The sequence below is a fragment of the Tachysurus fulvidraco genome, chromosome 7 (assembly GCF_022655615.1).
Source record: "Tachysurus fulvidraco isolate hzauxx_2018 chromosome 7, HZAU_PFXX_2.0, whole genome shotgun sequence".
NCBI classification, from domain to species: Eukaryota; Metazoa; Chordata; class Actinopteri; order Siluriformes; family Bagridae; genus Tachysurus; species Tachysurus fulvidraco.
Window position 1 is genome coordinate 29,073,198 of NC_062524.1, and position 12,711 is coordinate 29,085,908.

Below are 12,711 nucleotides of genomic sequence, written 5' to 3' on the forward strand. Positions count from 1 at the left end.
GTGTTGTTTATATTGCTTATATGCATAATCAAAGTTTATGGCTTTTATGTTATTTTCTGGTTAAAAGTTGGTTAAATGTTTATTTTATTTTGTCAAAAAAGTTCCTTATCTGAGTTTTTTATGCGAGCATAGATATGCAAACGGTAAAATGTTGTGTTTGTACTAGAAACGTGTGTACGTGTGTTTGTACAGTGAGTAATGAATCAGGAAGTCTTCATTAAAAAAAAACTACATGCACAACTCAAAATTTTCTAGTGACTGGTCACATCACTGGAATTTTTTTACAGTGAAATACAGGGAATACAATGGAATAGTGGATTGCAATAAGGTTAGTAGTATACAACTCTACCCTGGGGGCTGAGCCCCCCTAAAATGAAAATTCTAGAATCGCCCCTGGTGTCAAAGCAAAGAATATGATGATCATAAGAAGAGGTCATAAACAAATGACATCACAAGGTCAGAGCAGAGCGTGACAACAAATATTCAAAATATATAAACGCCCACATAGGTCCCAGCAGGACTAGGGCACGCTCTAAAGGAGCATCAATGATGGTCTCACTGCTCACTGGTGCGTCTCACAACCATGACATCATATGACAGCCAACTGTCAGAAAATATGGATGCCTTAAGCAGAGTTAGTAATTCTCCAACTCTTGCATTAGAGCACTCAGAGCAAGGCGAATGGGTGACAACTCAGCGGCATAGTTGCGAAACCAAGCAAATGCGAATGCTTGCTTACTGGAGAACTAGGCCTCTCTGCTTCACATGTTTATGTTCCATGTCCTCAGTGAAGCACCCGGTGAGAATCCTGAAAGAGCTCTAGTTATAGGAGACTCCATTTTAAGGCATGTGAAATTAGCTAGGACTTTAGGGGCTCCAGCAGCCCTGGTTAGGTGTATTCCAGAAGCCAGGGGGCTGGATATAGCAGGTAATCTTATGTTTTTGGTAAAGCATAGGTATTCAAAGATAGTTTTCCATGTAAGAGCTAACAATATATGACTTCCTCATTCAGAGATTACTAAGAGCAATATTGTAGAGGTGTGTAAATTAGCAAAGGTTATCTCTAATGCTGTAGTATGTTCTGGCCCCATCCCAATCTGGCCCCATCCCAATGTATTTTACAGCAGGTTATGGTTGCTGAAGTGCTGGATTTCCAAGTGGTTTTCTGAAAACGATGTGGGCTTCATAGATAATAGGGGCATTTTGAGAGCATGGCTGGCCTATTAGGACGTGACCATGTCCATCCCACTCGGGAAGGTGCTGCTCTCATTCCTTGCAGGATAGCACATATAAGAACAGGTCTAGTTAATCAGTGAAAATCCAGTGCCAGGGCCAGGGAGCAGACAAGCAGGCTAATCCGACTGTCTGCTAGCTGCATTGAGTCGTCACCTAGAGTTCACAATATAGCGTCTGTGTCTGTTTCCCGAGCTAAACAAACTATAAACACTCAGAAAAAGGTTATCTTTTTTAATAATCTTCTTAGCATAATAAAAGATTGTGGTGAATGCACAGCAGGCATCTTTGATCTGAACCTAGGTCTGTTAAATATAAGATGTCTTGCATCCAAAGCTCTTATTGCTAATGAAATAATTACTGACCAAAATTTACAGTTCTGTGTTTAACTGAAACATGGGTAAAAAAAAACAAGTTTATCACCTTAAATGCAGATTGTCCACCGGGTTATAGTTATATACATCAGCCATACCCAAGATGATGTTGTACATGCTGATAAGCTAGGCATCAAGTAAGAATCTAGACATATGTTCAACTTATTCAAAGTTTTTCATACTAATATAGCATGAAGCCACAAAAAATAAGTCTACTGATTCAATTATTCTAATTGTTATTTACAGACCTCCTGGACCATATTCTGAAAACCTAGTTGTTAATGTAAGTCACACTTTTGCTCTCGTTCTAAACCTCGGATTAAACATACAGTATAAAATATAGTCCATTATACCAAACAACTTGATAGATAATGCCATAGATAATATTTTTGTTTTTGAGCAGTATTTAGACTGTTCTAATTCCATCTAAGAGACTGACTTATTTTCACTGATTTCCTCTTCTAAATTATCAACCTGCATACTGTATCCCTTACCCATGTGTTTCTTTAAACAGATACTACCGGTAGCTATCCAACCCATTCTAAAGATTTTTAGCTAGCAGTTATCAAACCTTTGATTTAAAAAGCTGACCTCGACCCAACCAAGCTGTCCAACTATAGGCCAATATCAAACCTCCCTTTATCTCCAAGATCCTAGAAAAGTTTGTAGCTCAGCAGTTATTCTCATACCTACATAGGAACACTATTCCTGAAATGTATCAGTCAGGATTTAGGCCTCATCATAGCACAGAGACAGCACTGGTTAATTAAAGTCATAAGTGACCTGTTCCTGGAATCTGATCAGGGTTGTGTCTCTTTGTTAGGTTTACTTGATCTTAGTGCAGCTTTTGATACCATTGTCCATTCTATACTCTTTGATAGGCTAGAACATGTTGTTGGTGTTAAAGCGACAGCTCCTTGGGTCTTATTTGACAAATCGATATCAGTTTGTTGATCTAAATGGTGACCACGCTAAACAATCTAAGATAATGTTCGGTGTTCTGCAATGTCCAATTTTAGGCCCATTGCCCATATTTGTTACCCCTTGGTGCAATTATTCGTATATATGGTATTGACTTCCACTGTTACTCTGATGACACACAGCAATATGTTTCAGCTAAGTCAGATGTGAGTCGCCAGCTTAATAAGATAAAAGATTGTGTGAAGGACATTAGACAGTGGATGCTTACTATCTTCTTCCTGCTTAACTCTGACAAGACAGAAGTGCTATTACTCCACAGGCAGCCAGAAGTAAGCTTTTTGATTACAGAGTAACTCTGGATGATGATTTTATTACATCAAGTGCAGCAGAAAAAGACCTCAGTGTGATTATTGATACCGCTCTCTCATTTGAAGCTCAGATAAATGATACCACAAGCATAGCCTTCTTTCATCTCAGAAATATTGCTAAGATAAGAAATATGATGTTATTACATGATGCAGTTATGCATTTTTACCTCTAGTTTGGATTATTGTAATGATTTACTGTCTGGATGTTCCAGTAGGCGCATAAACAAGCTCCAGTTAGTCCAGAACGCAGCAGCTAGAGTCCTAACTAGAACCATAAGCTATGACCATATCACTCCTATCATATCCTCGTTGCATTGCTTTCCAGTTAAGTTTGGCATTGAGTATAAAATACTATTATTAACCTATAAAGCACTTAACGGTCTCATGCTACAATACCTGAGAGTCCTTTTGTTGTTTTATGATCTGTCATGCAAGATTCAATAAAAAGGTGCAGGTTATTTGGTAGTACTGTACCTCACATACAAAAGGCTACAGCAGGGTGCAGAGCTTTTGAATAGACTTCCAATTAGTGTACTGGACTCAAACACAGTCTCAGTGTTTAAGCGAGTGTCTCATGGGATTGTTGTGTATGAAGCTGCCCAGAGACTGACATGCCTTCTTTTTTAACCAATGTTGTGTAAGTCAGCTGTATGGTCTGGTCTTTATCAACAATCAGGTTTGCTCTGAACTTTCTGTTATTGAGTTTACGATGACCCATTAGTTCCTCAGGAGCTCTCGGCTGCACTATTATAAACTGTTGTAGAACTGACATTATTTACATTTACACTATTCACTGTAGAGTGTCACCCAAATGAGGATGGGTTTCCTTCTGAATCTGGTTCCTCTCAAGGTTTCTTCCTCTTATCATCTCAGGGAGTTTTTTCTTGCCACCGTTGCCTCCGACTTTCTTATTAAGGATAGGGATAAATATATAGTATTTTAAATTAAGTTAATATTTTTTAAAATAAATTTTAAACTTTAATTGCATATATTCACTTATTTATTTTTATAATTATTTTCTTCTTCTTCTTCTTCTTCTTCTTCTTCTTCTTCTTATTATTATTATTATTATTATTATTATTATTATTATTATTATTATATTTAGATCTTTTTCTCTCTCTTCTGTTTCCATACTTCTGTAAAGTGGCTTTGAGACAATGGGAAATTGTTAAAAGCGTTATACAAATAAATTGATTCTATCTATCTATCTATCTATCTATCTATCTATCTATCTATCTATCTATCTATCTATCTATCTATCTATCTATCTATCTATCTATCTATCTATCTATCTATCTAACATCTTGGCCTTCGCATCTGGGACCTGTGGCACTTTGACCTTTGATTAAAGGCAATGACCTTTGGTTAGTTCCAGTATTAATATGACTCTAGCTCTCCCAAGGTAATCCACCAGATCATTCACTAAGTGGAAGGGATAGCTGTTGAATTCTGAGACCTTGTTAAGCCTTCGCAGGTCATTGCAAAGCATCAGGGCACCATCTGGCTTTGGCACAACAACAATGGGGCTGGAACATGCGTTGGCAGATTCCTCAATGATGCCATCATTTTTTTGATGGTCCGAAAATTCCAGGACCCTGTATGGCCACTGTATCTCATTGAGGACAAGGTGGGTGAGTCCAGGATTGGAAAAAAAGATGTCAGCAAACTGGTTTCAGTCCAGCCTGTGTGAGTTCCTGATAACTAACCCCGGTATCATAATCCCTTCTTTGCACCATGGCAAGGGCTTTGAAATCTAGGACAGGAGACACAAATGCAGAATGTTATTTTGTTGTGTTTCAAATCTAAGTGACTTTTCAATAGTAAGGTTAGTGGTTTCAATAGGGCTGATAGTGACTCTTGCTTGATGCCAACATTTACAGTAGGTTACAGTAGCTGAGCAACAGAGGTAATGACTCCAAATCCCAGCTTGGGCACTCTGACTACTGAAAATTTGGAGATAAGCTGAATACAGTATTTTACTTATATTTGGATTTAATCCTGTGTTTAATTTGAACAATTTTCCACAACTGTGTAACAAGAGACTCTTTTTGTGACATTTAGATTTTTTACACTGAATGCTGGTCTTAGATAACACTTATTTTTCTATGGAAATCAGTGCTCCTTATTTTTATAGTTGTAGACTTGTTTTTCACATTAATCCCACACTGGGGAGTAGTCCTACTCTCTATTTGCTAAGAAAATACATTCAAATAGTCATAGTGCACTTCTCCTAATAAGGAAAGGTATAAGAATCCTGATCTGACCTTCTTCTGTAACACATCAGGTCTTCCTTTATGATTACAATACTATGGAGCTCCTTTGTAGACCCATCATTTTTAAATCATTACGATGCCTCTACATTCCCACCTGGTTTCCCAGTGGGTTTGATTTTATCTCACTGCCCTAAAATGCTGCCTCCTAGTTATCAAAAGAGACAGTGATGATTTTATAAAGCAGCCATGATCATAATGTACATGCTGAATGTTAGATCTGATTATTGGCACATGGCTATTCAACACTAAAGGAACCTAATGAACTCCTTCATTTACTTTCTGTGCTGAAATCTGAGGAAAATCTTGGCAGGATTTGGTTATGTTGAAATAAGGACTCTGGAGTCTATGTGAATTTTAAAGTAAGATGGAAATCAGATTGTATCACATGTCAGAATCTTTCCAGTGTTAAAATAACAAATGAAGTATCCCCTTAAGGTTTTAGAGAGTTGTGTACAAGCAGTGAAGATCTAAAACAGAGCTACTGAAGAAACAGCAGCCTTCAGATTTTTATATTACAGGTATGATTTAATGTTCTTATTGTTAGAATTCACAGAAACAACATTTATGTAGCACATTGAATTTAAGTTTGGTAATAAACCAATTATAAGTAAGTAAGAGGTAGCATATTTATTAATATTTATTGATTAATTAATGAAGAACTATTGTAGAAGTTTAAGTAAATAAATGTAATATTTTGATATAGGAAATATTACTGTAATTTTTACTTAATTTCAATTGGTACTAAATTTTCATTGTATGATGGACTGTATGTACAGTGTCTTAATGGATGTGATGATAAACATTATTTAGAACATATTACATGAACAAAATGTTATTAACAAGCAGTATTGTAAATGTTATAGAGGTTTTAATAAGAATACATGTGATTTAAAAGTAAAATGTTTCTTTAATTTATACTGAAACACATGAACTAATACCAGGGGCCTGTTTCAGAAAGGAGGTTCAACCAACTCTCAGTTTAACCTTGAACTCTGAGTTGACAAACCCTGAGATGGGCTACTCTGAGATTTCGTTTACAGAAGAGCTGAAATTAGTTAGTTTGATCAACTCTAAATTAACTGACTCTGAGTTAAGCGCGTGCACCACAACTATAAAAAGCCATTATCAATGGAGCGCAGATATAACTTCACCATGGCAACAGCGTCAGACAAAAGAAAAGTCTGCATATTTCTCACCAGCAGAACTGGAAGTGCTTATGCATGCATTTGGCGAATTTCAATACGTACTTAAAAAAACAACAACACTGCTATATAAAACAATAGTGGATTTAACATAAAATTTTAATGTGGTGTATTTTAAAAATATATATAATAAACACACACACATATATATATAGGCCATATTAATAAGTAGACCAATACTTTCTAGAGATAGTAATTATTACATTAATCTAATTAGAATTGTTGAACATGTAATTTGTAGTTAGTAATTAAGAACTATTTTAGAGTAAATTCTAAACTGTTATAATATCAGAGGTGAAACCAGAACAGTATTTTATTTTATCAGGAAACAACACAAAAATTGTCAGAGAGCGATTAAGAGTGAGACACACTTTCCTGACCGCTCTGCAAACAGTAGCCTTACTAATATGTTCTGCATCCCCGATGTTATACACAAAACTACCATTTGCAAAGAAACATAATGCAACGCAAAGCATCTGCTCGGATGTAAGAGCACGGCCGCGATGGCTGAAATTTCTGATGTAAGGATGGATGAGCTTATGAAAGTATCTTATTGACTGTAAAGAAAAACGGTGCCGCTAAAGTAAAAATGCATAGGGATACAGTATGACAAAAAATCCACTCTGGGCCTCAAGATCCTCTCCCGATGTAAATGTAACTCCCTACGAATTAATACAGACTCTTCAACAGGATCCCCCTTTCATTCCCTTAGATGCTCTCTGTGTAACTGAAATGTGTGCAATAAATGAGGTTTTTAAACATCGCTTACTTTAAAAAGGGGAGGAGACCGACTGAAACGAAGAAAACCTGCTCCCGACCAGGTTAGGTTCACAGAGTAAGTTACTATGATAACTGACACTGAGTACAAGTTACCTCTCTTTCAGAAATGGGCTTAACTTAACCTGCTTTCACGGGTTTAACATACCTCCCTTTCTAAAATGGAAAACACAGAGTTTCCCTCATTTCAGGGTTAACATACTCAGAATTTTCACTTAACCTCCTTTCTGAAACAAACACCAGGTCTATGGAACCTGAGCACAGACTAAACAAAAATGGAATAAACATTAACATTGCATGGATCAGACAATGGACAATAAACACTAGACCATGTCCAAGTGCTTTACAGATTAAATACTAGTGCTTCAGTGTTCAAAGACATGGTTCAGGTGTTTGTGATGATGTGACTTGGTGTGTGGTGTGAATGTGTGCAGTGGTTGATGTGTGCTGTAATCCCTCACTGTTGTCGGCCCTAACCTGACACCTGATGATGATGTAAACTTGATTAGATAATCATTTACAAAGGTGCACAAATAAAAAAACTTATTATTTGATACTTACATATTATTTCAGATTGAGATTTTATTTCCATCAGCTAGCTGTCCATCATGAAGCTGAATCTTTTTCTTCTTCTGCTTCTCACTGGTGAGATTATTTTTATAAACCACTAATGGCATAATTTATGAAATTATTATCAGGGTTTGAAATGACCTTTTTCACTCAACAGCCAATTTGGCTACTAAATGTTTAAGTTACCGGCCATAACTTCTACTAACCTTAGAAAAAACCCTCATCCTTCCATCTCCTCTACTACTTTCATCCTTGTCCTTTTCATCCAAATCAGTACAAGTACAAAGAACATCAAACAAAACAACAAGACAAACTTGTGGACTAAAAGATGTACAATATGGTCTGCTAAAATTGTCAGATGTGTCAAAATAAGTCTTTTCTGTTAACCAAATGTTTTAACCCCATGTAAGTATCATCACATTATTTTGTATTTAATAATACAAAGTGTGTATTTAATATTTCATGATGACTCACGAGTTCAGTATTAGCACAGATTTGACTTACATGAACTTCCCCAAGAAATGAATGAGTGAATATAATTTATGAAAAGTCAGCCGACAAATTGACTAGTGATTTGACAGCATGCTACAGCTGATTTTTACCTGGTGTTAATTTCAAACCCTGATAATAATTAATATTACACAAATTAATATTACATGTTTAAATATTATGCATTTAAATATTATTATAATTTTAGAAAAGTGTGTGGAGTTTCCAAAATAACATTGTAGAGAATTGAACAAGTCAATATAAACATTTATCAAAGAGTTAAGAATATATCTGTCATTATTTTATAAGTTAATAAATAAATACATAAATAAATAAATAAATAAATAAATATTGTAATTATATTTAATTGTATTTGTTTTTTTTTTATTTTATTTTATTATATTTAATTGTTTTATAAATAGTCAAATATTCAGCAGTTAAAGTTTACTTTGTTTTTAAAAAATAAAATATCACCAACAGGACTGGTCCCAGTTGCCTTCCTTAGAACCGTCCTTCACAAATATGACCTGATAATGACAGGGGTGACATGGCCTGTTGCACAGAATTACTGCAGGGTGACTTACAATGATCTGGCAACAGTCGCAAGTGATTTTGATTGGCTAAGATTGAAGAAAGAAACAGCAGACAAACATCTGACATCATATGCCTGGGTCGGATTATACAATGATGTCAATAGCTGGCGCTGGTCCTTAAACGACCTCCCACTGAAGAATGTCACTTATACAAACTGGTACCCAGGAGATCCTAATAATCTCGGTGGAAATGAAGCATGTGTTATGATAGGTGGCACTAATACATGGTGTGATGCACCATGTATACATCCAAAACCCTTCATCTGCTATAATGGTGAGTGATTATCATGATACTGATCTGTTTTGTGTCAGTTTGAAGGTTGATTTTCACACCTTTGGTTTTATTTTGGTGTCATGTTTCCTGTACAGACAGATGACTGAGACATGACCTTCTTTTCTTTTCCCCACAGCTAATTTCAGTGGTGCTGCCCGGTTTATTGGCATCACGACACCTCTGTCCTGGCCTCAAGCTCAGGCTTACTGTAGAGAACATCACACAGATTTGGCCAGCGCTCTTAACAGTTCAGATCAAAACATGTTAGGGCAGGTGAGGAACATCCAGGGTGATTCCTGGATTGGGCTCTACAGAGACTCATGGAAGTGGTCAGATGGAACCATCGCTTCAAACCTACCATGGGCTTCTAGACAACCTAATAATTATTATGGCAGTGAGAACTGTGCAGTGGTTTATTACGGACTGTTATATGATATGTCCTGCACCAACGTGTATTCTTTTTTCTGTCATTCCAGTGAGTCTTGTGTTTTTCTTGGCTTTTGCTATTAATATACAGTTGATGGCAAATAAAATACTCAATTAATTATTTAATTTAATACACTTATTTTTAATAATTCAAAAACAAATAAACAAACATACAAATAAATGAATTAATTAATATAAAATGTTTTATTTATTTAATTCAGGAGTAACTGACAGTACAAAGAGAAGAATGTGGAGGACGTTCAAATTAACCTTTTATGAAAAGAAATTAAACTACTCTGTGTGTGTGTGTGTGTGTGTGTGTGTGTGTGTGTGTGTGTGTGTGTGTGTGTGTGTGTGTGTGTGTGTGTGTGTGTTTATTCCACAGTTTCCACTATGAGGAATCAGACAGTGAGACTGAGGTGAAGTCTGATGGCTGTGTGTTTGATCCTGCTGTTCAGTCGTTCATTTTAGAGCAGGTGAGTCTCAGGACGTCTCTGAAATTTAAATACATTTTGTGTTTTAACATAAATGTTATCACTGCTCATCTGTTCAAATTTCTGTCATTTTCACTTTTTATTAATTCCTCCTTTCTGGGTGACACAAATTTCTTTTCTTTTTTGGTTTTAATGATTAAATCCTGATCCTTATCTTCAGATGAAGAAGAAACTGAAAGAACATGGCATGTTGGAGAACACCACAGTGACCTGGAGGGTGCAGCCAGATGGAAACATCTTCAAGAAGAAAAAAGATGACCTGTAACATCTAAATGTTCACCTTCAAGTCCAGCAGATTGTAAACTGACTGAAAAGTATTTAACCTTCAATATTTAAGCTTTAATCAGTAGGGGGCGGTAGAGGACAAGATTAACTAGAAGTAGAAGAACAAACATCTCAGTTTATTGCTCTGTTTGTAATGTCCGGTGTTCCGCAAGGTCCAGTTTTAGGCCCATTGCTTTGCTCATTGTATATGTTACCCCGTGGTGCAATAATTACTTATATATTTGGTATTGGCTTCCACTGTTACTCTGATGACACACAGCTATATGTTTCAGCTAAGTCAGATGTGAGTCAACAGCTTAATAAGATATAAGATTGTGTGAAGGACATTAGACAGTGGATGCTTACTATCTTCTTCCTGCTTAACTCTGACAAGACAGAAGTGCTATTACTCCACAGGCAGCCAGAAGTAAGCTTTCTGATTACAGAGTAACTCTGGATGATGATTTTATTACATCAAGTGCAGCAGAAAAAGACCTCAGTGTGATTATTGATACCGCTCTCTCATTTGAAGCTCAGATAAATGATACCACAAGCATAGCCTTCTTTCATCTCAGAAATATTGCTAAGATAAGAAATATGATGTTATTACATGATGCAGTTATGCATTTGTTACCTCTAGTTTGGATTATTGTAATGATTTACTGTCTGGATGTTCCAGTAGGCGCATAAACAAGCTCCAGTTAGTCCAGAACGCAGCAGCTAGAGTCCTAACTAGAACCATAAGCTATGACCATATCACCTATCATATCCTCGTTGCATTGCTTTCCAGTCAAGTTTGGCATTGAATATAAAATACTATTATTAACCTATAAAGCACTTAACGGTCTCATGCGACATTTCCTGAGAGACCTTTTGGTGTTTTATGATCTGTCCTGCAAGGTTCAATAAAAAGGTGCAGGTTATTTGGTAGTACTGTACCTCACATACAAAAGGCTACAGCAGGGTGCAGAGCTTTTTCCTCACAGAGTTATGGAACAGACTTCCAATTAGTGTACTGGACTCAAACACAGTCTCAGTTTAAGCAAGTGTCTCATGGGATTGTTGTGTATGAAGCTGCCCAGAGACTGACATGCCTTCTTTTTTAACCAATGTTGTGTCAGTCAGCTGTATGGTCTGGTCTTTATCAACAATCAGGTCTGCGCTGAACTTTCTGTTATTGATTTTACTATGATCCATTAGTTCCTGAGGAGCTCTCGGCTGCACTATTATAAACTGTTGTAGAACTGACATTATATACATTTACACTATTCACTGTAGAGTGTCACCCAAATGAGGATGGGTTTCCTTCTGAATCTGGTTCCTCTCAAGGTTTCTTCCTCTTATCATCTCAGGGAGTTTTTTCTTGCCACCGTTGCCCCCGGCTTGCTTATTAAGGATAGGAATAAATATATAGTATTTTAAATTAAGTTAATCTTTTTTAAATAAATTTTAAACTTTAATTGCATATATTCACTTATTTATTTTTATAATTATTTTCTTCTTCTTCTTCTTCTTCTTCTTCTTCTTCTTCTTCTTCTTCTTATTATTATTATTATTATTATTATCATATTTAATTCTTTTTCTCTCTCTTCTGTTTCCATACTTCTGTAAAGCGGCTTTGAGACAATGGGAAATTGTTAAAACAAATAAATTGATTCTATCTATCTATCTATCTATCTATCTATCTATCTATCTATCTATCTATCTATCTATCTATCTATCTATCTATCTATCTATCTATCTATCTATCTATCTATCTATCTATCTATCTATCATCTTGGCCTTCGCATCTGGGACCAGTGGCACTTTGACCTTTGATCAAAGGCCATTGGTTAGTTACAGTATTAATATGACTCTAGCTCTCTCAAGGTGCTCCACCAGATCATTCACTAACTGGAAGGGATAGCTGTTGCATTCTGAGACCTTGTTAAGCCTTCGCAGGTCGTTGCAAAGCCTCAGGGCACCATCTGGCTTTGGCACAACAACAATGGGGCTGGAACATGGGTTCGCGGACTCCTCAGTGATGCCATCATTTTTTTGATGATCCCAAAATTCCAAGACCCTGTACGGCCGCTGTATCTCATTGAGGACAAGGTGGGTGAGTCCAGGATTGGAAAAAAAGATGTCAGCAAACTGGTTTCATTCCAGCCTGTGTGAGTTCCTGATATTTGGCCGGTATCATAATCCCTTCTCTGCACCATGGAGAGGGCTTTTAAATCTAGGACAGGAGACACAAATGCAGAATGTTATTTTGTTGTGTTTAAAATCTAAGTGACTTTTCAATAGTAAGGTTAGTAGTTTCAATAGGGCTGATAGTGACTCTTGCTTGATGCCAACATTTACAGTAGGTTACAGTAGCTGAGCAACAGGGGTAATGACTCCAAATCCCAGCTTGGGCACTCTGACTATATACAATGGTGATAGGCCTGATCACCGACAACGATGAGACGGCC

The 12,711-nt window shown here is 36.5% G+C and overlaps 2 protein-coding genes across 5 annotated transcripts in view; one reads left to right on the forward strand and one right to left on the reverse strand.

Moving 5' to 3' along the window:
- The window catches only part of LOC113643902 (C-type mannose receptor 2-like), an 84,715-nt gene that overhangs the window by 31,638 nt on the left and 40,366 nt on the right, over positions 1-12,711 (reverse strand). The window lies entirely within an intron of this gene.
- LOC113643904 (macrophage mannose receptor 1-like) overlaps positions 1-12,711 on the forward strand; it is a 146,000-nt gene that overhangs the window by 15,354 nt on the left and 117,935 nt on the right. Inside the window, exon 6 of one of the 3 annotated variants that reach the window (XM_047815909.1) lies at positions 10,155-10,838. The exons of the other annotated variants lie outside the window; for them this stretch is intronic. Coding sequence (XP_047671865.1) covers positions 10,155-10,259 — 105 coding nt within the window. The 3' untranslated portion in view covers positions 10,260-10,838. Of the gene's footprint in view, positions 1-10,154; positions 10,839-12,711 lie in introns of those variants that run through there. 3 annotated transcript variants of the gene reach the window in all.